Here is a 25,626-nt window from a genome sequence, read left to right as displayed (position 1 = left end):
GCCCAAGTACTGACTCAGGATGGATCACAGACCTAAATGTAAAAATATACATTTTTATATATTTTTTTTTATTTACGAGAGAGAGAGAGAGAGAGAAGAGAATGTGCACGAGCAGGGGAGGGGCAGAGGGACAGGGAGAAGCAGCTTTCGGCTGGGCAGGGAGCCCTACTTGGGGCTCAATCCCAGGATCCTGAGATCATGACTTGAGCCAAAGGCAGATGCTTAACCGACTCAGCCACCCAGGTGCCCCCAAAACTATAAAACTTTTAGAATAAAAAATCATAGGAGAAAATATTGGACAAGGAGTTCACAGACTTGACAGTAAGGACACCGATTCGTACAAGAGGAGACTGAAAAACTGGACCTCCTTCAAAATTAAAGACTTCCTCTGAGAGAAACCTTCCAAGACAATGAAAAGATGAGCTCTAGCATGGAGGGAAATCTTTGTAAGGCAAAGTATTCAGAAAAAAAAAAACAAAAAAAAAAAAACAAAGTACTCAGACCCAGAATACATAAAGATCTCTCAAAACTCAACAATAAAAAGACAACAATGAGAAAACAAGCAAACATGAAGTTTCATCTCAGTGAGGGGGATGTACAGATGACCAACAAGCACAGGAAAAGATGTTCAACGTCCTTAGCCATCAGGGAATGGCAAGTTAAGGCTGCAATGAGATACTCCTGCAGGCCTAGAACGAATGCATTTAAAGGCAGCAGCAGCACCCACGGATGTGGTAAAGTTGGTCACCAGTAACACTGTTGCTGAGAATGCAAAATGGTACAGCCACTACGGAAAGCAGCTTGATAGTTTCTTTAAAATATGAAACATGCAACGGCCATATGACCCAGCAGTTGCATCCCTTGACATTTATCCCAGAGAAATGAAGACCTGTGTTCGCACAAAGGCCTATAGTAGAATGTTTATAGAACTTTGCTCATAACAGCAAAACCCTGGAACAACCCAAATATCCCTCAGTGAGTGAATGGTTAAACAAGCCAGTAAATACTGCGGAATGCTACTCAGCACTACAATGGAACAAAGGCTTGGAGACACACAATTTGGATATATCTTGAAGGAATTAAACTGGATGAAAAAAATCCAATCTCAAGAGGTTACATACTCTATGATTCCATCTGTAGAACATTCCTGAAATGACACAATTATAGACATAGAGAACAGACGTGCTTTCCAGGAGTTAGGTTGGTAGAAGGGAGGTACAGACTTCGTGATGAAACCGTTCTGTATTGTGGCAATAGTCACATAAATCTACATGGGTTAAAACTGCAGAGAAAAAAAATGTACACACACACCAGTGCTGGTAAAACTGATGAAATCTGAATAAGGTAAGGATTTGTACAAATACTAACTTTTTGGTTATGATATTGTTTTACAGTTATGCTAGGTATGATCATGAGGAGAAAATGGGTGAAGGACATAAGGGAGTTCCCTGCACTGTTTCTTCCAACTGCATGTGAATCTGTAACTCTTTCAAAACAAAAATATTTTTTAAATATCTTAAAAATAATAACTGGTCCAAATTAAGGCTTGAGGGTTGCAAAAGAAAATCTTGCAATGCACTTTTGAGTCCTCTGTGGGTTCAGATTCTATAGAATTCAGATTCTATGTGGGTTCCTTGCTTCTTAATTTTACCTGAAATTCCATAGTTTTGAATCAAAGGGAACCCACAGTCTTTCAGGCGGGTTGTAGTGGGTAGGAAAAGCCCCTCCACACACACACTCACATACCCGTACACTCAACACGCTCACACACCCACACGAAGGATCAGTTAAGTTCCTTGTCTAAGTAGCCATACATATAAACACTTACTAGAGTGAAGGGGACCACAAGGCCAAAGCAGAGGGGCCCCATTTTGGAATGTTCTCCTTTGGCTCACAAAGTCCCTGGTAGAGGCCCACGGGTCAGGATGGGATGCCAGCAGATCCGAGAAGCTCAATTTTTGTTTCAGCATTGGCTGGACTCACTATTTTGTAAGACTTACATACCAATCCATGAATGTTTATTTAAAGAAGAGTGAATGTTTGCAAACTTCCACACTTCCCAGTACCTGAGCCAAACTCCGTGTCAGCAAGGACACATCTTCACCATCGTGGGGAGAGCAGAGTCATTTTCCAGATGTTGCAGCATGAACTCTGCCTCCAATTTTCCCATTATTTCTAAGAGCCCATTTCCCTGAAGGGTCCTAGGTATTATGAATCCAATCTTCTCACTTCCAGTGAGTAAATCCAGGCCAGAGAGGGGCACTACCTTAGCCAAGTCACACAGCAGGTGTGGGCAAGGCTAGGCTTTGATTCCAGGTTCGCAGCTACTAGTCTGAGACAGGTAGTTTCCAAACTGTTGAAGACTTCTCTAGACTTAGGGCTTGAATAGCTGGAAAGATTTAACCATTAGCCAAAGGATGATTATTGCTTATTTCTTACTCCCCCAGGTCACACTCCCACCCCTGGGGAGGAGACAAACACAGGAAGAGACCCTCCATTTCCGAGACACCAGCTAGCTCTCATCCTCCTCCTGCTCTCTGACCACTTCTCAGGCTCCTCTACAGGCTATTCTTCTGTCTTTTTTTTTTTTTTTTTTTTTTTTTTTTTGGCTCCTCACTTAGCTCACTCTCAAACCCAGTCAGGCTGGGGGGACATCATCTATATGCTGCTGACTCTCAAATCTGTATCTCATTCCAAAGTTCTCCTAGAGCGCAAACTCATGCACCCAAATCCCTTGATGGGCACCTTCTAAATGGCCCCACAGGAGCCCCCAACTCAGCATCCCCAAAGTCCTCCCCCTACAATATTAACCTGCCATTCTTCCTGCTTCCTCTTAGCTGAACCACCGTCAGCTAAGCGGTCTAATCTAGAAACACCAGTGTCCTCCTGTTGGTCTCTCTGCCTCCACATCCTGCATCCCCAGCTGTCCTCATGTGCTGTTAAGGCTACTTCCCCCTCCATCTCTACTCCCAACCACCCTCGCTGAAATTCTCATCATTTTATGCCTCAGTTTATGTTTGCATCACCTCTTAACTGTTCTCCTTTCTTCCTTGTTCTTAAATCCTCTGTGCTCTTCCCAGGCTGATCCAGGCAAAACCGAAGCCTGCCCATATCACCACCCACAGCTCAAGACCCTCTAAAGTCTGACCTCCAGGAAGGTCTCCCTTCATCTGCAATCTTGCAGTTTATGCTCTGGCAACATTCAAATGGCTGATATTACCCCCCACAGGCCATATACAATACTCTTTTTACTTTGCTTTTTTTTTTTTAAGATTTTCTTTATTTTAGAGAGAGCGTTTGTGGGGAGAGGGGCAGAAGGGGAAGGAGAGACAAATGGAAAGAATCTCAAGCAGACTCTCTGCTGTGCACAGAGCCTGATGCAGAGCTTGATCCCACGACCCTGAGATTGTGACCTGAGCAGAAACCAAGAGTCAGATGCTTAACCGACTGAGCCACCCAGGCGCCCTTTTACCTTGCTTTCTTCAAGCTGCTCCTTTCTCCCCTCTCTTACCCCTTTAACCTATTCAACATCCGTTCATTCTTTCAGACTCACTCTGAGTATCTCCAGGAAGACCTTCCCTGACCTCATCTGGATTAGGATTAGGTTCCCGCCAGTTTATCTCGAGCACGCCTGGCTCATGGCACTTGCTGCCCTAGGTTAAAATGATCAAATTGCATGCTTTTTCAGAACGAGGACTGAGGTTTCTTCCCCTACTTCTCTCTGGCACTGCAAGGAGCCTGGCACACAGCAGGTAGACACACCAACCTGACACAGCACAGCACCCCTCATGGAATGGGGCAAAGGTGAAGGATACATCTACTGAGCCGGACAAAAGTGCACATGGGTTGGAGGTTTTGTGGTGAGTCAGTAAAGAGGCAGGATCTCCTGCGGATTAGAGAAGTGGAAGGCAAGGGGTCAGAAGTGTAAGAAGAAAGCAAAGTCCATCTGTAATAATAATTCTGGTGCCTGTGGTAGGAACTGCTGGGAGGCAGCTCCACACGGATCTCTCGGGTTTCTTCACATCTTCTGAGCAAAGCCCTGACAGCTTTTGTATCTTTCCAAGGATGTTGTGTAGAAATAGACTTGGAGGACAGAGACAGTGTTCCCCTCCAGGAAAGAGGATGGATTTATTTGCTGTCCAGAATGAAAAGGATAATGGCTCCCTCTGGGGCACAAACCTACAGGTTTGCACACAACCCCCTCTGAAGGGCTGATGTTTCCTTAGCTTGGGACCCCTCAGCTGTGATAAAACCCACTATGTGCACAGCATCCATCTGGCCTGGCCTTTCACCCCGGTGAAGGGACAAGAGGGGCAGCTGCAGACATGAAGCTCAGGCCACCTGTTGTGCTGTAAGAAAGTCCTGACCCCTGCCCCGGAAGGCACAGGCCTTCTCCCAGCATCACATCCAGGTAAGGATGGCCAGACAACTGATGAGCTCACTCGCAGGGAGAATAAAACCTAAGACCCTTCATAGTTCTTGACCAGAATGAGGACAAGAAGGGAGAACAGGTGACCCAGCAGTCATGAGGATTATGTCAAAGCTAAAGCATCTATATACATGGGCCAGGTCCACGAGGTTATCGAGATTTGCTCATAGTGGGACTACTGGCAGAAGGAGGGAAGGAGAGGAGCTCAGGAAAAGGAGCTGAGAAGTAGATGTCAACAAAGGGGATTATTCTTCCCACATTCCAACACTCCTTCAAGAGCAATTTTGGAATAAGCTGGGGATTAGTCACTGAAGAGGAAAAAAAATGTTAGGGCCTGAAGCCTCCCCTCCAAATCTTGCTTGTTTTTTCCCTACTGCTTTCTCCATGCTTTTTGTTTTTAGTTTTGTTTTGTTTACAAAGCAAGTGCACAATTAACTAAATTGCTTATCATTTGTGGCTGAGTACCTTGCCCCTGTGTAGAACTTCCATCTACAATATGTGACATTTAACACAAGGTCAGAGATAGGGTCGTCAGGATACCTTACTACTTTTCTACTAAATGTCATGATTCTGCTAGGAGGTTTGAAGTGAGCATAATTTTTCTGTACTCCTTCAGCCTTTTCATCTCCAAGTCTCATAAAAGGTTAGTTCAGGAAACATTTACTCATTTAGCTTCTTAAATGCACTTGATCACAGAAGCCTGGAGAAGCATAATCAACTATACCTCAATACCATGTGCCCTGAGCATGTCCAAGCTGCAAAAGGACTTTGGGGAGGTTCTGCTGGCTCACCAAATATGGGGAGACTTGGACTACACCTGTTCCATAAAGCATCCTCGTAATTCTTTGAGCTTGTCAAAACAATCCCCATTCCTCCACCCTCCACCCCTGTCCATACTGATCCCCCCCCATTTCCTCTGTAAACAAAAACAGATTCCCCTCTTTGTTCTTTTGCTCTTTTTTTTCTCACCTCATTTTCTCAAGTGAGTCCAATTCGCTCCCCCTTTCCTACTCATTTGAGTATGTGACACCAAAGGACAGGGAAAAAACCTCAAGGAACTCATCAGCAACAGCTCCCAGAAACAGCCCCAAATGGGAGACAAGAAATGATTTTGCAAAATGCGGCTTTTGCTATAAATTGTTCTCTCTGGGTAAGCTCCCTTCATAATGAGAAAAAAATCTTGTATTGATTTCCTTGGGAAGTCCTAGTAGCAGCTTGTGATTCAGTGCATAATCTGATTATTGTCTTACAGCCAGGGTGATGTTCCTAAGAGAAAAGAGATTGTACAGAGAAGAGAAAATAATAAAGTTTCACCTGAAAACAAAGGATTAACTCATCTACTGGAGGAAAAGATTCTTGATTTTAAAAAAATTATGAGTATTATTTGCCAATATCTTTGTCATTTATCCTGAAAGAGCTACAATTATATAGGTTATTACAGAGACCTACTCCAAAATCCTTCTGGGGATGGGGAAACCACCAGCCTGAATTCTCAAAGCTAATAGGCTTTTAACTCCAGAATTTCACAAAAGGAAACCCAACATTAAATCATGTGGGAAATTCATTCTCTGTGAAGACAGTTACCATCTTCCCACCTGTCAGCCCTCCTGCTGCTCCTCCAAGCCAGTAGGACACCCTCAGGCTCTGCCCCCAAATGGCACAGTGACTGGGACCCATCTGGCCTCGCCCTAACTCAATCCCATGCCTGCTTCTTTTCTACCTTGTTCTTAAAAGAGGTCTCCAACTTAGGATCCCAATCTTGTCCTTTTGGTGTTTTATTTTCCTTCAACAATTTTGCACAATTCTCTGAAATGAGCATCATGGCAGCGAGTTTACAGGGTTGCAGTGTGACCTAAGTGATGATGATGAGACGGATCCCGCTCACCAGTACCATTTACCCAGTGGTTTCTACAAGCCAGACACTATGCCAACTAATGCAGGAATTCACCTATCTGATTCTCACACCAACTCTAAGAAGTAGATATGATTATCCCCATTTTATAAAATAAAGCTATAGAAGGACAGACATGTCAAATAACCTATCAAAGTTCCTATAGCTCAAAAGGGGAAGGACTAACAATATATCTGGTACTCTTTCTGATGTCAACTGCTCACAAGAGTTGGAGGGAGGAGAGGAATTCTTTCCCTAACGGCTAGCCCCAAAGGGGAACAAGGAGGCCATCGAATGAATTGATCTAAAGTGGAAAGCGCTGAGGCCAAGTCTCTGTCCAAGTTCTTAAGGGGGAATGAAAAGTTCAAAAGACAGGATTAGAATTGAACTTCATACATTATCATCATCTCTGAAAAAAAAAAAAAAGACAGGATTAGGGTCATAAAAGGAAAATGAGAGCTTGACTCAGCACTGGGGGGAGGCAGGATAGGAATGAGAGCACACTGCCTCCTATCAGAAGCTACTATGAGTCTTAGTATGCCCGACATGTCTTTCCAGGGCTTGGGTTTGGGTACCTCAGTTTCCACTGGTCGGAAACGTGACAACCTAGTCTTTGAGGAAGCCGCCAGGATGCTTCAGATTGATATCATGTCAGATCATCCTGGTTATTCTCAAAATGTGATGAAAATCCATAGTGGTTTTTACATAGCAGTGACTCACCAACAAAAACTGTACTTTATGTATTAACCACAATAAGTGTCTTCAACCCACCAAGGAAATGAAGTCCAAAATGATGTTAGCTGTCAGATGTGATTTGAATAAGAAAGACGAGAGTTGTAGGAAGTCACTATTGATGAGGCCGACTTCAGGGACTCTGCCTCAGCATTCCCCACCTTGTATCACTTTCCACAGAGCCCTAGAACCATCTCTCTAACGCCTTTCTCTCCATTTCATCCCTCAGTTTGGAACCATCCAGAGGCTCCACAGAATAAGATCCACATCCTTTTATATGGGCTCTATCGTTTTACAAGGCTTGTCATGACAGTGGCCACTGCTGACCCTAATCTTTGCCCTCTGACTACTGACTCCATGGGCTCGCTCTTTCCCTTATCTATTATGTACCTGTAGGGCTTGGAGGTGAGCAACACCAGACCCAGCCACTGCCTTTAAGTATTACATACTCATGAAGGGAAGTGAGTAAACAAATAGATGTAAAATTACAACTATGATATGTGCTATGAAGTAGAAATGTGAAGCCTTGTGAAAGTATATAACAGAATCTTGCTGGGCATGAAGGTCAGGGAAGGCTTCCCCAGTGAACTGGCCCTTGAGCTAGTATCTGAAGAATTAAGGGGTCAGCTAAGTGAAGACAAGAAGGAAGACAGTCCAGGCAACAATAGGACCAGTGGCAGGAGATACCATGAGGAGAGGACTACTGCTCTCTCCCAAAAGTAAGGGGGCATTGTAAGCGATGAGAGAGGCAATCAGGAAAGCACTGGATGGCTTTAAGCCAGAGGTGAGGGTGGAGGAGGCACCAGGGTGCCAGGTACCATTACCATTTTGAGATTATCTTGGCTGCAATGAGAAAACGAGATTGAAAGGAATGTAAGTAGACCGAAGTAAATACAACTGTAGCCCAGGAAAGAGATGACTCTATCTTGAATTTAAGTGACAGAAATTCAGATGGTCATGGGGCATCTGGGTGGCTCATTCAGTTAAGCATTTGCCTTCAGCTCAGGTCATGATCTCAGGGTTCCGGGATTGAGCTCCACGGCAGGCTCCTGCTCAGCGGGGAGTCTACTTCTCCCTCTCCCTCCGTCCCTCCTCCTGCTCCTGCTGGCTTGTGTTCTCTCTCTCTCTCTCTCAAATAAATGAAATCTTTAAAGAAAAAAAATAAATGCAGATGGTCATACAAAATTGGCAACACTTAATGATGGACTGGATATGAGGGGTGGGTGAAGGAGGTGTCATGGATATCTTTGGATCTCTTGTTTCCATACTTGAAAGGGTGATGATGTCAGCACAGAGATGGGCAACAAGACCAGGTGTGCATGGAGATGGGCAGATTGTGACCGGCTATTCTCTCTTCTGCCTCCTGCACAGTCCACTGTCTCCTTTGTTCATAGCAAAGTTACTCAGCCTCCCATTTGGGGGTTCATTGTCAGTGATGGGTTCGCAGTGATGCACCCCTGTGTGTAAGATGCTACTTTATGTGCGTAAGCTACTGACCATGCAAGCCCCTCTACCTGGAATGTCCTTCCTCACTGGTTAATTCCTTGTCATCCTCTAAAACCCAGCTTAGCCTTCCCTAGGATGGGTGCTCTTTTATTCTTTTTTATACTCACGACAATCTCAGTTTGAAATGTTCTATTTTGTGCTTTTTATGCATTAAACTCTAAGCTCCTCAAAATCAGGAAATGAGACTTCTATTCTTATTTGTTTCCTCAGAGGCCAACACAGTGTTTGACATATACTACATTTCTCTTCTGATTTACAGATGGAGAAAAACAGGGTATTATGGAGTGATGATGTCACTTCTTCAGAGTTACCTACTGGATAAATGCAAAGTGAGACTAGAGCTCAGGTCTCCCTGTTCAATACCTCACACTGCACTTTCTGCCTTTGACTGTCACCCTGATGTCAGTTAGGGCTGGAATCAGCCTGACAATCAATCAATTGCTGATTGACAATCAATTGCTTGTTGTGGTTGGGACTGCTCATTAGTCAAAGATATGAGACATGATCTGGGCATCAAGAAAATGAGAATTGCGAATTTGTAACTCTTCAATGAAACAGAAATTCTATTGTCAAATTATAGACCTTGTACTACATGGAGATTCTATAAAAGCCTGGATGAAGAAGACATTTGGCAAGTAAAAGAAAGAAAGCCATGGGGATTTTTTTTTTCTAGCAAATCATTTGTGTCTCTGCTCTTACAAAATGAGGACAGGAACATGAAAACAATGTTATTATGATGGAGTCAGAGAGGTAGCTGCCGATCACATTCTTTCAAAGGATTCTGTTGAGGTTGCTTTTAGGCAACCAACTTGAACCATGGAAACATGTGTAAGATAGAAGGGCCCAAAGCCACCCCTTGGCTGAAAACAGACAGGCCCATTAGGTGACCCACCTCAAAATATCCATAAGCCCTAGCTGACCAATACGTAACTTTCACCCAGAGTTAGCAAAAACACAAAATTCCATATGTTCCCACACCTCCTCACCTTCCTCCCTAACTATAGCCCCACCATCACTGTCTCACAGCAGGTCACTCCCTTGCTGTCCTGCCAGCTGCTTCCTTGCAGTAGATTCAATAAATTCCTAGCTCTTGTTCTGTCTCAGGTGAATTCTTGCACTGCCCCACTGCCAGGCTCCACCCAGTGGTCACCCCACATTTGGTGCTCCCCCCCTGCTCCACAGATCAGGAGACCTCCACAGTATCCAAGTGGCATTGTTTTCCTGAGGATGGAGGGATGTGGAGTTATAAGGGGCCTAATCTGTGGAAGCTACATTTTGAGGTCTGACTAATGTTACCCATAGGGATTGCAGAGGGGAAAAGCTTTTCTTTTTCTTTTTCTTTTTTTTTTTTTTGTCTGAAAACCCTAAACTTCTCCACATTCTGCAGCTAAGCATGAATATATAGGCCATGATACAATAGTGAAAATTGGTCTTCCAACTTTTACAAAGCTAAAAATGTAATTCTCATACAAATATGAGCATGTTAGGGATATATTCAACTCATTACTAAGAAGGTAGACAAGGTGTCCAAACTGGTTCAAAGACAGATAGAGGGAAGTGATGCCACAATAGTTGGTGAAACTATAAAGAAAGAATGCTGGAATACGATTGCTAAATTAGATACAAAATTAGTCAACAGATCAATAAAACCGAAACCTTGAGAGTTCCTTTCTCTGCTGGACACAAATTATTTTCACCTTTTCTGGATAAAAACCATCTGTACTCTGTCAGTTAATATCCAACTTTACTGTGTTTAAGCTCCAATCAATAGCACATAATACTCAGACACAGTTGCATCCCCATAGAGTCAGATAGGTCATGTTAGACACTGAAAGGATACATAGCTTTTGTTTTGCTTGGTCTCTTAAGTTTTGGGAAAATTTTTGTAACAAAGATTCACAGCAAGGAAAATTATCCATCCATCAGTATTCCAAGATCCCTGAACTACGCGTCAGGTGATTTGGGAGGTGGGGGATGGAAGGGGAAGAAAAAGGAAAATGAATCCATGCTCCACATATTGTTTTTCAATCTTCTGATTCTGGATAAATCCTGCCACATGCATTTTGACCTCAGGTGTCTTGCAGAGGGAGATTTGATCGGGGCCATTCATTTTTCACATATTTCAGCCTGTAGGGTAAGGTCTATAGATTGCAAAGGTATTTCACCAAGTTGGCTATTCCCTCATTCATTGAATTTCACTTCATTCATTCATGTCCCAGGCACTGTGTTAGATGTTAGGGATATAGCCAAGAATAAAGCAGGAATTCACATTGTGATAGTGGCTAAGATAAGCAAGAGAAGAGTAAACAAATATACAGAATTTTAATGAATTCCAATAAAGGAAGTAAACTTTATTCTATGATAGAGAACAGCAAGTAGAAGTGGCTTTGAGTAGGCTGGTCACTGAGACTTCTCTGGAAAAGCAGCATTTAAAGAGAGGTCTGACAGGTGAGAATGTGCCAGCCATCAGCAGAGCCAAGGGAGGGGTGTTTCAGGCATTGGGAACATTAAGTACAAAGCCATGGGGCTGAAGAGGGCTTTGTGTATTCTAGAATCTATCTGAAGTCCAGGGAGTTTGAGGGTAGAAACAAGGCAGAGAGTGACATAAGGAAAGACTGGGAAGGGGGATGAGGGCATGATCATGAAAGTTTCTGCAGGACACAGTAGAAATTTTCTATTTTGTTCTAAAAACTATAGAAAGCTATTTAACAGTTTTGTGCGATGGAGCAACTCGATTTTCATTTAAGATTATCATTCTAACTGCTAATTTGAGAATGGATTATGGAGGGCAAGTCTTAAAACAGGAAGACCATTGGGAGCTCACTGCAATAAGATGACAATAAGGCCTAAAGCAACGTAACGACTGTAGAGATGATGAACAGTGGGTGGTCCTGAGATGTATCTTGAAGGCAGCCTTGTGGGTCTTGCTGTTGACTGTGGAAGATAAGAAAAGGGGGATTCAAGAATGACTCCAAGGCGTATGCCATGGTGCAATGGCAATATTTACGAGATGGGTGACATGGAGGGTTGGAGAATGGAGGGGAGGCAGAAAGGAGACGATCTGGGCAGGGAGCAATCAAGAATGCTGCTGTGGACTCACTGAGTTTGCAAGTCTGAGTGGGCTCTGACACATCCAGGGTGAGATGTCAAATAGGCAACTGGATGTGAGTCTGGAGCACAAGTAAGAGGTCCAGGTTTGAAAGAGTGATGGAGAATCTCAGCATGTAGAAGACCTGTAAGGCTCTGAGAACAGATGACATTCCCGAGGGTAAACGTACAGAGAGACAAGACAGCCCGGAGTTGAGGGATATGTGTTAATATGCATGAGGTAAATAAACAGTATAAAGCGTTCCACATTTCCATGTGCCTCTTAACTTTTACTGAAACCATGCAACCGTTTCGTGATTCCGTCTTTTTCACTGTGGAACATTCTAAGTCACTGCTGTAAATCTGATCTGTGTGTTACTAGATGAAATGACTGTCAGGTAATTCTAATGACATATATATCTCAGAGACATCCTCCATCTTCCACTTGATAGCACAGAATTCCCAAGAAAATACTATAAAAATATTATTTTCCTTCTCAATGGGTTTCTAAACACTTTCCTGGTAGCCCCTTTCTTATCTATCAAGAGCTCTCCTGAAAACAGGAGGTAGGGCGAGTAAAGATATAGGTCAGAAGAGTGGAGAAAAACTCCTCCTTACCTCCTCTTCTTCAAGGAGAATGAGCCGAACCACAACAATGTGAATTGCATTGCCAATGCTTGGGTTATGGAACAACCCAGTGACCTAGAGTCAGAAATGGAAAACCATGAGCTCACATGTATAAGTAACAGATAAATGCCAGAGGAGGGGGAAATGGCATTGTGATGCACTTAGAGGAAATGTCATCTTAGAGGTCAGGAATTCTGGGCCGAGTACAACAAGTGAGAGATGCCCCTGGTCCAATCCACATTATGATACTTAAAGGCCACCTTCCCAATGTGACTGACCATCTGTGTGCTTGAGGAGCTGGTGCTTTTCTTCTCTTTGACACTTTCGCTGACCCAGGTCTTTCTTTTATTATCAGTTCCTGAGGCAAATACCTTTCCCCAACTCAAAAAGACTAATACTTTCTCTGAGAAGGCAGAAACATCAAGAATGCAAAAGGGAAGGTTGGAATCAGAGTCATTAACTTTATTCTAATTACCTTAAGGAAATCATGTTCTAATTCTTTGCCTCAATTTACTTATCTGTGCGCTAACATAATTGGTGAGATAAACTCACACTACAAGGATTGAGTCACTCGAGAAATACCTACTAGGAGATATGTGACAAATTCCAAATTTCCCTAGGATATACATTTTTTTAAAAACAGACAAATTGGCCCTGAATTTCCATCCTTCCTCATTTAGGCAGGGAACAGATTCATATATGTGTGTGTGTGTGTAAACATATATATGAAAAGAACAAAAAAAGGTCTCTGATTTTTGGAAGGTGACACCTGTTTGCCAGCTGTCTCTCCCTACTCCAGAGTCTGACATACCATGTTCATGATGGTGAGGATATAGGACTCCACATTGTCACTCCCATGATACTCGATCATCTTCGTGTCAGCCACCACCAGCGTCTCCACCCATCGCTCTTTGCTGATGGAACGCCGAGACAGACCTTTCCTGGGCCAGTGGTTCCTCTCCCACTTCTCCCGCTGTCGCTCCAGCTTCTGGGAGGTGGCAAGGCCGTCTAAACATTAAACAGAAAACAGTGGGCAAACTCTATGTATCTCTCATATACGTTTTGAAGACGCAAGGCCATAGTTTAAGCTATGTTTAACAATGTAGGAATGCAATGTTCTTAGATACATGTCTGAAGGGGAAGTGGGGCCAATGAGGATGATTATGGCCACGTTAACTGGAATTTGCATCTTGTAGAGAGGTTGAAAGCACTTCTTTGAAATAATGATTATCTATTTCATTAACTAGGTCCTTCACTATTAAAAAGATGTTACAATTGAAAATGGGAACTTTGTCTCCTCCTCCTCCTCTAAATTATTCAGCAAAGCAGTGTACTAGGTTTTAAAACGCTGGGTTGTTTATCCTCATGAACATTTGAGGGACGTACTTCTTTTTTTTTAATAATAAATTTATTTTTTATTGGTGTTCAGTTTGCCAACATACAGAATAACACCCAGTGCTCATCCCATCAAGTGCCCCCCTCAGTGCCCGTCACCCAGTCACCCCCCACGCCCCGCCCTCCACCCCTTCCACCACCCCAAGTTCGTTTCCCAGAGTTAGGAGTCTTCCATGTTCTGTCTCCCTTTCTGATATTTCCTACCCATTTCTTCTCCCTTCTCCTCTATTCCTTTTCACTGTCATTTATATTCCCCAAATGAATGAGACCATATAATGTTTGTGAGGGACGTACTTCTATCTCTGGTTTGCACATGTGGAAATTAATGTTCAAAATGCATTCAAGTTCAAGAATTTGTTCAAGAATTTCCCCTAAGTCACACAGTCCATAAGGTCTAGAAGATCCAGGGTTTTTTTTTTTTTTAATTTTTTAAATTGGAGTTCAATTTGCCAACATTTAGCATAAAACCCAGTGCTCATCCCACCAAGGGTTTTTTATGTCCTAAAATCATATATGTTGCATATACGCCACATCATCTCCTGGAGAGTAAACAGGCATACATCTGGAGAACACGTAAGCTGGAAAAGCTGCATATACTTCAGAAAGGTATAAAGGTAGGGCTGATTTGCTATGTAACCCTTCCTAGTGCCTCAGTTTCACTGTCTATATGAAGTTAAAACACACTTAGGAGTATTTGCCCACCATAAGTAAATAAATAAATAAATAAATAAATAAATAAATAAATAAATAAATAAGCAGAGAGACATAATAATAGGTCTAAATGATTCCAAATTCACTTATGAGCTTTACTTGAAAATCATTAAGGTATACTTTTGTCAAATAACCCAGGATTGTGTTAGCCTTGAAGGGAAGTCCTGTGAAGTTTGAAAATGAGGAGATGGTCTATCTCTCATCTGTCCATTGTGGAATGGCCTATTTTCCTTCTTCACCGGCTTTGCATGGATAAGTATGCTTTCCCTAAGAACTCTCCAGAGATGTTATCATGGGTTCTAACTCTGCATCCTACATATCCTGCCATCTGTCACCCTCTTCTTGAAGCTCATGGGAGCGTTTCAAGACTGTATTTCCAAATCTCTCTGTGCAAGCCAGGGAGCAAGCCACACTTGAAATCATGTGGGTCCTGTGTCCTGAAGGGCTGTCAGCAGACCAGGCCAAGAAGAGGAATCCTATCAACCTGGTTAGGTGCGATCTCCTTCTCTCAATCCCTCCTGTCTCTGCCCTGTGGAGGGGCGTACCTCCCTCCAAGCGTCAGGAGTGCTCAGTGCTCTCCATAAGCCCCTTCACTTGGCCCTAGAGGCTCACACCCCCTCTTGGTGAGGGTCCCCTCACAGAGACTTCCACTGGCTCGCTGCAGTCGGCACAGAGGGTGCAATATGCAGCTTGTTCCTTAAAGCAGGACCCTGTGCCACAGGCCTGTGGGCGCCACTCCTCTCAGGCCTCAGGTGTCTAAGGGTTAGGAGCTGGCAGGGGCTGGCACTGGTGATACTGGTAGGTAAAGGTGATCTCTCTGCTTCTCCCAGTCCTTTCCTATCCCACGTCTCTGCCTTTACCCTTCCTCCTCCACCTTTTATCTCCTCAACATTGAGCGACAGAGTTTAAAGGAAAAAAAGATACCTTTAAAGCCCATCGAGTTATTTCCATTCTTTCCAGCAAACAAGTCAGATGAGTCCTCAGTAAATGCACACGCAGGAAGAAATGTGGAAACGAGAATGCAGTCTGGTAAAGACACATATCAACCTAAAATTTTCAGTAAGACCTACACTAAGCACTTGCTCAAAGCCAGATCCTCGTGCTAATGAAAATGTCATTGGGTTTTGAATAATTCCCAAGGAGAGAGATGTCTGTTCTATTATGGATAGTGCCAGAAGCTTTGCAGACGTGGTAGGATTTAATCTGGGCTCTGATGGGACCAAATAGGAGAGGATTGTACTGACTTTGTCGGGTCCTCAAGAAGCCATCCCAGACTTCACGAGGAAATGCTTCTGTTCAAAAATTTTAGATTGTACAAGAAGCCAGCCCTACACGTTTGTCTTTAAGGTCTGGTGACAAAGTCAGACAGTTCTCCAGGGGCAGGTGAAATGCCAACAGTTCTAGAAAGCTCCCCTGACCCTGTCACCCCCCAACACACACAGACTGTCTTAGTTGGCTCAGGCTGCCATAACTAATACCATAGCTTGAACAACAGAAATTTATTTTCTCACAGTCTTCGAAGCTGTAAGTCTAGGATCAGGATGCCAAGTGAGGTCAGGCTCTGGTGAGAGTGCTCTTCCTGGTTGCAGATGGCCACCCTCCCGCGTCTGCTGACATGGTTTTTCGTCAGTGTGTGCATGTGGACAGATCTCTCTCTCATCCTCTTCTAATAAGGCCACCAATCCTGGTGAATTAGGACTCCACCCTATGATCTCATATAGCCTTAGGTACCTCCTAAAAGCCCTATATCCAACTACAGTCACATGAGAGGTGAGAGTTTCAACACAGGAAATTTGGGAGGACACAACTCTGTCCATTAACCACATACACTCTGTTCAGAGATCCCTCTTCTGGGCTTGGATGGCTTCTGGGCAGGCCTCACACTGAGAACCTTCCAGACTCCTATAGCTTCCTGCTCCTCAAGGGGCTGTCCAGTGAGGCTGTAACACATATAGGGCCAGAAGGCCATCTCTTTTAGCTTTGTACCAAGTGCCTAATACCATGCTTGGCGAACAGTGGTGCCCAATAAGTGCTTGATGCACGGGTGAAGGAAAAACTGAAGATGAATTGGAAACAATTTAGGAATCACAAATACAGAATTGCAAGAGCTATCTCCTTTTCCCTCTGGGATGACTTATTTCAATTAAAGAATTCTCTACACCAAAACTGTGAAACATTTATTTCACGGGGTGAAATCTAGTCAAATGGCCAATTTGGATTATACAAGAGAGGTGAGACATTGTTTCCAGAAAGCCAGTACTGAAAAGGCGCGTATTACCTATTGAGCTTTTTCCCAGACAAATTTCCTTCAAGCATCCAGGACAACTTCCAGCCCTGACCCAGGACGGACTTTCCCAGGCCTGAAGCCAAGGAAGGGCAGCCATCCGTGCGGCACCCGGGGGCTGTGTGGGGCACCCCTGCACCGACAGAGCAGACGGCCGGCAGGTCTCTGGGAAGTACAAGTAGTTGACTCCTTTTTCCCTTCCTCAAACCCCATATGCTTCAGGCAGCTCTTAGAGCTTTCCCAGGTAGCAGGGCCTGGAGCTGTGGCCCGCCCGCCTCTCACCCTCGGGGTCGCAGGGGTCTGCGGCCGGGCCTGAAGCATGGCGGGGGCGAGCTTGCCCTGGGACTTGCTCTGGGACTTCCAGGGACCGAGGAAAGTGAACACGGAGAGAAGACCCAGGGAAGGGCACCGCTCCCCGGACTCTGAGGGGTGTGTGGCGGCACGCCCGGGGCTGCAGCACGGGCAGCGAAGCCACGTCTTCCCCGAGGTGCCTGCTCGAGGCCCTGTCTCCCCGTCTCACTCGCTCCCCCCACCTCGACTCTCCTCCCGCCTGGTGCAGATTCCTCACAGGGAAGGGTTCCCGCCTGCCCCTAACTGGAAACTGGCCGTTACCTGCACCTACTGCCAGACTCGAGGCCCAGCTTCCCTCAGGCGGATCCTCTCAGGTTAATCTTCTCGGGCCACACAGCACAGCCTCTGGACAGAGGAGACCCAGGCCCCTGACGGCCACCTGGCTGCCACCGCAGGAGGGAGGTCCTGAAACACAGCGGGTCCGCGACAACGCGATGGCGGACAGGACCCAGCCTGAGGTCAACATTTTTTTTTTTTTATTTGATCATTTGCTAGTTAGTTCTCAATAGCTATGTGAGATGAGTCTTATTATCACCATTTAAAAATAAGAAACATGAGGTTCAGAGAGATTATAGAATTTGTTCAAAGTCTAACAGCCAATAAGCAGAAGACCAGCATTTAAAAGGATTTTTTTTTTAAAGATTCATTTGAGAGACAGGAGTCCATGCATGCAGGAGAGGGCTGGAGGGGTGGAGGGGGGCGGGCAGAGGGACACGGAGAAAGAGAATCCCAAGCAGGCTCCACGGTAAGCACGGAGCCCCCCTCGGGGCTTAACCCTAAGACCCCGAGATCACCACCTGAGCTTAAATCAAGGCTTCCAGAAATAGCATGTTCAGAAAAGCTCTATGCCAACTGGTGTTCCGGGGGACACAATGCCATGAGCCCTGTGTATGATCTTTTTAACAGATCTGAAGGTACCAAGGTATCGTGGAGAGGGGAAGAAAACATTATTCATGTTGGGAACGTCAATTCATATGTACTTTTAGATGAAGCAAGAAAATTCTTGGTAATACCTGCTGGTTTGACTATTAACATTCCCCACGGTCATCAAAAAGGCTGAGCATGTCTGTTAGGAAGAACGGGAACAGCCGGCTACTTTGAGGCTGCTACCCCCTAGATGACACACAACTGCCTGGTATTTCATTTCACCAACTGGGCTCCAGGGCATTAATAGATCTAAGCTCTTCTGCACCTCCAGAGTCCCTCGGAAAATGGATATGCTGAGTAATAAATGTTAACTTGGCAAGACTTGGCAAGGCAGTAGTCAAGCTGCAAGTGAAGAGTAGAGAAATCTCCGAGCACACTGATTGGACAGATGTATCACAGAGACCCGAGAAGCCAACTGTCCCATCCTTGAGCAGATAGCAAGACAAAAACTCTACCCCAATGAGATAATTTTTAAAGAAGGTGAAAGGGCCCATGTTTACATATGATCATATAGACAGGCTATGGGCATATTATATACAGACATATGTAATGTGCATATTTACATACTCTACGTAATGCTTAATTTCATGACAATACAACTTCTTGCATTCTGGTTTATTATAAGTATGATATTTATATTCTTATAGGTATCAAAATGTTCTCTTTTTCTCCTAGCATACATGGGCCTCCTCCATCTAGACCAAAAGAAGTGCATTTCCTTAACAGTTTTCCTCTGTGTGATATTTTGTTGTTGTTGTTGTGGCTTGGTTTGGTTTGGTTTCTAATATATCTCTTCACTGAGAATGACACTTTTTCTGAGTTTCAGCTTTATGTAGATGTCTCCTTCCAGCGGTCTACTTTCTGTGGGTTCATAAACTTGTCTCCAGTCACCCACACATGGACTCTTAAAACCCGGAGTTCAGAGCTTTTTTTTTTTTTTCATGGTGAAATTCAGCCCCATTATATTTACAAAATAGTGTATTCAGTTTACAAAAATGTTTTTATAGAATAGGAAATGCTACAGAGTATAGAGTTTCCCGGTGTGTTATAAGAATCTATTTCCTAAATAGTCTAAAGTCACTGAAGGCACTGAATATAGCATTTCTTTTTTCTTAACCCTCCCTGGACATCACACACTTGACAAAGTAATTCAAGGCTGGGGAACTCAGAAAACATAAATTATAATCCTAGAAGACATTATATCTGCTGCCATCATGGATGGGTTTGCTCTTGTGACAAATGCCAAAAAGAGAGATTGCAGTTGGCTTTTTTTTTCTCGTAAAGATCAAAATGATATTATTACTGTTGTGAATCAAAGGCAGGATTTTAACTGTTCTCAAATGTAGCAAATACATGGATTTGCCACTTATTTCTCTTAGCTCCAAGCTCTGTTTCATTTAATCTTTCACCTGGGTCATCCTGCTAGTTTGGAAAGCATCTCCCTCGGTGGAAGCAGTGGTGTGGGGGGTGGGGGGGTGGGAGCCTTTCTTTACAAGGAGGAACTGGATTGGTGTCTTGGTCACCTATGTAACTCAAGACTCAGCACTGAGCCTGGTGTCTTCTGACATGTGGTATGTGTCTGCTGAATGAGTATATGGATCCACTCACTTAATATTTATTTGTGGGGCTGGGGTGTCACACAGGGCATTACATAAAACAAACAAAAAAAAAGTATTCTAATTCTAGTGAGTCTAATCTGATCTTCATCTGTCATTCATTCCAGCTTCTATATTTTTCTCAACATATTTACCCACCTCCAAGCCCCAATCCCCAAAGCAGAATGCTAACAACATGTGCACACATCGAAAGCAGGCAGGTTTTGTTTCCTAAAGGAAACACTCTTGTGGAGGAAGGTGCTCTCTTGACTGTAACAGATGAGGGAAACATAAAATAACAAGGCATTCCCACTTCAGCTCTCAAAGTTCTTGGAAGTCCTCTATAGAAAGTGGAATTTGAGGTAATTTTTTTCTTTTATCTGCTTTATTGTGTTTTCTGTTACTTTCATGGTTAGAAAGATAAACTTTAAAAAATGGGAAGGCCCTTTACTTTTATTTTCTTCACAATTTATAATTTAATAGCATTTTTTCTGAGGTTCTTTTTCTCCAGTTTTCTTGTTATTGTTTGTCCTTTTAATCAAGGAGCCTGAGGCTATTCTCTCCAGTTACTGAAAATGCTTCCCTAGCAACAGCAATCACTACATAATTATTGAGAAATATCTGACCCAATTTGTCTGTTTGTTTGTTTTCTGGTTCTCCAAAGGAAGACAAATAGATCAGGGTGGGGGAAGATTTTTTTTTTTATTCAAATAAGTCTCAATTTTATTAAGATCCTCTACATACACATTTGCTGCTAAAAATTGAAATAGCACATCAAAAAAATTACAATTCAATTTCTGAAAACCAGAAAAATCTACCTTATGCACACCCTCCCCTAATTATACTCTAACCAAACCACCCCAAGTTTTCTGAGTATTCCTTCTGCACAAGTTACTTGCCTTCCAATTTTTTGATATTAGATTTTATCTTAATGACTTTAGGCTTCTCAAACACCTAGGCAACAGTCAAAACCTAGTAGTGCTTCCTTAGGTCAAATTGAAAAGTGGACATAAACTGACATCATTCAAATGCACACTACAGGATTCCTCACAAACTACTAATATCAAACTAGAATAGATACAAGACCGTTTATATCATAGATTATTAAAATATTACAATTTGTCTTAACATAGAACAGCTTTCCCGAGCTGCTGCATAATGATCCTAGAATTACTAATCAGAGGAAATAGTACAAGTTTATGTTTACATTTTCCTCCTTCTTATGTGAGCAGCCAGTCATTCTTCTGTGAAGGTATGTGGTGGCAAAGAGCTTTGAAAATAGGAGCCAGCATTTCCATTAAGGGACTAGAGATCCATGAAGTATGAAGGGAGACACTGAACTTAGCTGGATAAACACACTTTCCCGGAGCATGAAAAGAACACTACGGTCCATGGAAGCACAGGCCAATACACAGCCCACCAGCCACGTGAAAACCTGAAATGTGCTATATGTGTAAAATAAACCCTAGATTTCTTTTTCTTTTTTATTTAAATTCAAATTTGTTAACATACAGTGCATTATTAGTTTCAGAGGTAGAATTTAGTGATTCATCCGTTGTGGAGAACTCCCAGTGCTCATTCCATCACCTGCCCTCCTTCACGCCCCATCCCCCACACCCTTCCCTCCAGCAACCCTCAGTTTGTTTCCTAGAGTTAAGAGTCTCTTATCATTTGCCTCCCTGTTTTTATCTTATTTTATTTTTTCACTCCCTTCCCCTATGTTTATCAGTTTTGTTTCTTAAATTCCACGTATGAGTGAAATCATATGGTATTTGTCTTTCTCTGAGTGACTTATTTTGTTTAGCATAATGCCCTCTAGTTCCATCCATGTCCTTGCAAATAGCAAGATTTTATTTATTTATTTATTTATTTATTTATTTATTTATTTATTTTTTGATGGCTGAGTATTAGTATTCCATTCCCTTATACCACATCTTCTTTATCCATTCATCTAATGATGGACATCTGGGTTCTTTCCATGGCTTGGCTATTGTGGACATTGCTGTTATAAACATTGGGGTGCAGGTGCCCCTTTGAATCATTGTTTTTGTATCCTTCGGATAAATACCTAGTAGAACAGTTGCTGGATTGTAGGGTAGTTCTTTTTTTAAAAAAAAGATTTTATTTATTTATTTATTCATGAGATACACAAAGAGAGAGAAAGATAGAGAGGCAGAGACACAGGCAGAGGGAGAAGCAGGCTCCATGCAGGGAGCCCGACTTGGGACTTGATCTTGGGTCTCCAGGATCATGCTCTGGGCTGAATGAAGGTGGCACTAAACCGCTGAGCCATCCAGGGTTGCCCTGTAGGGTAGTTGTATTTTTAACTTTTTGAGGAAACTCCATACTGTTTTCCAGAGTGGCTGTTCCAGTTTGCATTTCCACCAACAGTGTAAGATGGTTCTCTGCATCCTTTCTCTGCATCTTCGCTAACATCTGTTGTTTCCTGAGTTGTTCATTTAAGCCATTCTGACAGGTATGAAGTTTTGACTTAATGAACCCTGAATTTCAAAGAGTTAGTATGAAAAAAAAAAAGAATGTCGACTATTACATTAATAATTTACATTATGAACTGAAATAGTATTCTGGATACCTTAGGCTAAAAAAATTATTTAAATTCACTTCACCTATTTTTTTTAATTTTTTTAATTTTTGGCTGCTACAAAATTGAGAATTACATGTGTTGTGCATTCGATTTTTATTGTATAGAACTTGTTTAGAGCTCTATACACTTGCTTATTAATCCAGAGTCCTTTAATTATTTGTCTAAAGTCTGCCTCACAGAATTGCTGTAAAGGAGTGCATTACAATGTGCTGGGAGTGTCAAGCATGGTCCTGCTCATACCAGAGTCATAATAAGTGTTATTTTGTTTTCCTTCATCTTATTTGCAACTAAAGATATGATGTTTGTAACAAGTCAAAACCTCAGTTCCTCTTGTTTTCAGTTTTGCTTATGTAATTTCACTGACTGAGGAGAGCCATGACTTAAACCAGCCTGGATGCTTTCTCCCTGCCCTAGCCTTATAAAATATCTTAGTTCCTTATGCACTAGAGCAAAACAAGGGAGCAGCATTCAGAAGCAAGTGATTTTGCCTATTCTTTTTCCATACTTTTTTTTTTTTTTTTTTTTTTTTTTTTTTTTAAGGAGGGAGAGAAAGCAGATAGTTCTGATACTTAGATTTATTCTAAAAAGTGACCTCCTGGGATGCCGGCATGGCACAGTCAGTTCAGGGTCCCACCTTTGGTTTCAGCTCAGGTGGTGACCTCAGAGTCACGAGCTCAGGCTCTGTACTCAGTGCAGCCTGTTTGGTTTTCTCTCTCCCTCTCTCCCTGTCCCTCTGACTTGCGCGCGCTCTCTCTCTTTAAAATAAATAAGTATATCTTTCAAAAAAAATTTAAAATGTGATTTCCTGTCCATTGACAGATGAGCAGATAAACAAAATGCAGTGTATATACATACGTACAATGGAATGTTATTCAGCATCCTGACACCTGCTACAACATAAATGAAATTTGAGGACATTATGCTAAGTGGAATAACCAGTCACCAGAGGACAAATACTGTGTGATTACCCGTACACGAGGCACCTGGAGTAGTCAAATTCGTACAGATAACAGGATGGTGGATGCCAAGGGTTGCCAGGGAAGGGAGAGTATGAGGAGTTATTGCTTGATGGGTATAGAGTTTCCATTTGGAAAGATAAAAACAGTTCTGGAGATGGTAGTGGCGATGGCTGCACAACAAAGTGAATGTATATGAGGCCACTGAAATGCACCCTTAAAATAATGAAAATGGTCATTTTATTTTATATAGATTTTACCTCCATTAGAAAACAAATTTAAAAAGTGTAATTTCCATGGTAGATGGTGGATGTCGAAGTGAACACAGATTCACTCAACCTACCGCATTTTCTATCACCACATTAACAAGCCCCAGAGTGAACTTTAGGTCCCTAAAGAACTCAGTCACCAATCACTGTTCACAATCACTGAAGTGTGCTTATTAAGGCATTAATATTTCAACAAGTAGAGCTGTCAAAGTAAGACTTTTCCAAATAAACTAACATTTTAATTAGCCAAAAATTCTATTTTCCAATACATTACAAAAAAATAACGTTTGGCAGTAACATAGGTTAAAAGATTTCTTTCACCCTTTCCAGGACTCGTCACTGCAGCCTGGCTGGTCCTGCCCTCTGTGACTTCCTCCTCCTGTCCTAAGGCTACAATCCATCCATCAATGTGAGACAAGCTGAACCTTATGCCTCTGCCCACTTCCGCCCTCTAGAGGCTGTTCGAGTTTTCCAGGCAGCTCTTTTTGGCTTAATATTGTCAACCTGAGACGTGTCCTATTGTCAACCTGAGACGTGTCCTCTGTAGATTCCCTTGCTTTGTTGGACTATATTTCAAGCATATAATTTTTCCTCTGAGTCTTCCACTGAACTCCTTGTTTGCCCAAGAAGGCAACTCTCATACATTTACCACACGTAACTCTTTTCTCAGATGTTGCTTTGAACTTCCTGGCTTTAGAAATAGAAACTCTACAATTTTCTCTTCTTAAAAATGGGGTAGTAAATTCAACATGTATAAGATCTCCCTTGACATACAATGGGGTTATGTGCCAATAAATGCACTGTAAGTTTAAGATATTGTTAAGTCAAAAATGGATTTAATACACCTAACCTACCAAACATCATAACTTAGCTTAGGTTACTTTAAACATGCTCAGAGCACTTACACGAACCTACAGCTGGGCCAACACAAAGCCTATTTTACAATAAATCATTGACTATCTCACGCAATTTAATGACTACTGTACTGAAAGTGAAAAATAGCATGGTTGCGTGGGGATAGAAGCTTGTAGGCATATCAGCTGTTTCCCTCATGATGGGGTGGCTGACTGGGAGCTGTAGCTCCGTCCTGAGACAGAGACAAAGAATCAGCCCAGGAAAAGATCAAAACTCAAAATTCAAAGTATGGTTTCTACTGAATGCATACTGCTTTCACACTATTATAAAGTTGAAAAACTGTAAGCCAAACCATGATAAATCAGGAACTGCCCATAAACTGTGATATTCAATTAGGCATAAGATATTGTGAATGTATTCAAAACATGCCAAGCCTACATTAGCCTCTCTGGGGAAAGTAAAGTAGAAACTATAGTTATTAACCTCAAGATGTTTTCTCATTTATTGGAGAAGGAAAAAAACCATCAGCCAGAAACATAGAATCATATAAACAATAAATGATTAAAAACCACTGAGAGAGAAGATAAGCATTTGGAAGGGAAAAAGATTATGGAAAGCTGGATTCAATGAGCAGCTGTATTTTCCAATCATGGGGCCAGGCTCTGAGATTAGAGAGATGAATAAAATCAACTTTACTTTCATTGAGGAGCTCTCTGTCTGGTTAGCAGATGGAACAGACTTAACTTCTGGAGGTGGAAGGTAGATTTTCAGGGTGGGTAGAATGTAACTAGACAGGGAAAAGAGAGCATAGGGGGTGATCAGAATGAACAAAGCTGCAGAGAGAAGGATCTATGGTGCAGCTTTTCAAAAATTCACAATGGCCTGGATAATTCCAACCCACCTAATCCTAAATTATTTTCATTGGCCAAGTGATTAGGGGACATCAGCTCTCCTTTTTATTATGCTTTGCTTATTAAAATGAGCTTGTATTTCTAAACCAACACACACTGGGATGGTGGGATGAACCCTGAGAGCCTGCACAAAGGCAGCAGATGGACACGAAATTTTAATTTTGCTGCAAAGACTCCATAAAGTGAACCTTTCCCATGTCCACCAGAGAGGTAAGTCATCATGGTTCCTGGTTTCATATGAATATGAAAACTGAACAATGCCAACTGGATAAGCTGGAAGAATTTAAAAGGGATGAGTGAACTTATTCTTTCCAACAAGAATGCGTACCTTATGCAATCACAGTTGCCTCTCTTGACAACCTAGCAGTAGGAGAGTAGGTATTACTAATCCTGTTTTCCAGATAGGTCAATTTAATTTTATAAAGCTCAAAGTAGGAGGTATAGACACATAGACAAATGGAGCAGAATAGAGAACCCAGAGGTAAATGAAGATGC

General features: G+C 42.5%; 1 protein-coding gene across 3 annotated transcripts in view; it reads right to left on the bottom strand.

Moving 5' to 3' along the window:
• The window catches only part of ADAMTS12 (ADAM metallopeptidase with thrombospondin type 1 motif 12), a 255,697-nt gene that overhangs the window by 72,493 nt on the left and 157,578 nt on the right, over window positions 1-25,626 (bottom strand). For all 3 annotated transcript variants that reach the window (XR_012030322.1, XM_072824981.1, XM_072824980.1), the window contains exons 4-5: window positions 13,084-13,280; window positions 12,264-12,347 (exon numbers count right to left, since the gene is read on the bottom strand). Coding sequence is in view for 2 of the 3 variants with exons in the window: in XM_072824981.1 (XP_072681082.1) it covers window positions 12,264-12,347; window positions 13,084-13,280 (281 nt within the window). In the remaining variant the exon portion in view is untranslated. The remainder of the gene's footprint in view (window positions 1-12,263; window positions 12,348-13,083; window positions 13,281-25,626) is intronic.

This window comes from Canis lupus, chromosome 4, assembly GCF_048164855.1.
Source record: "Canis lupus baileyi chromosome 4, mCanLup2.hap1, whole genome shotgun sequence".
NCBI classification, from domain to species: Eukaryota; Metazoa; Chordata; class Mammalia; order Carnivora; family Canidae; genus Canis; species Canis lupus.
This window is presented reverse-complemented; position numbering and strand designations above follow the sequence as displayed.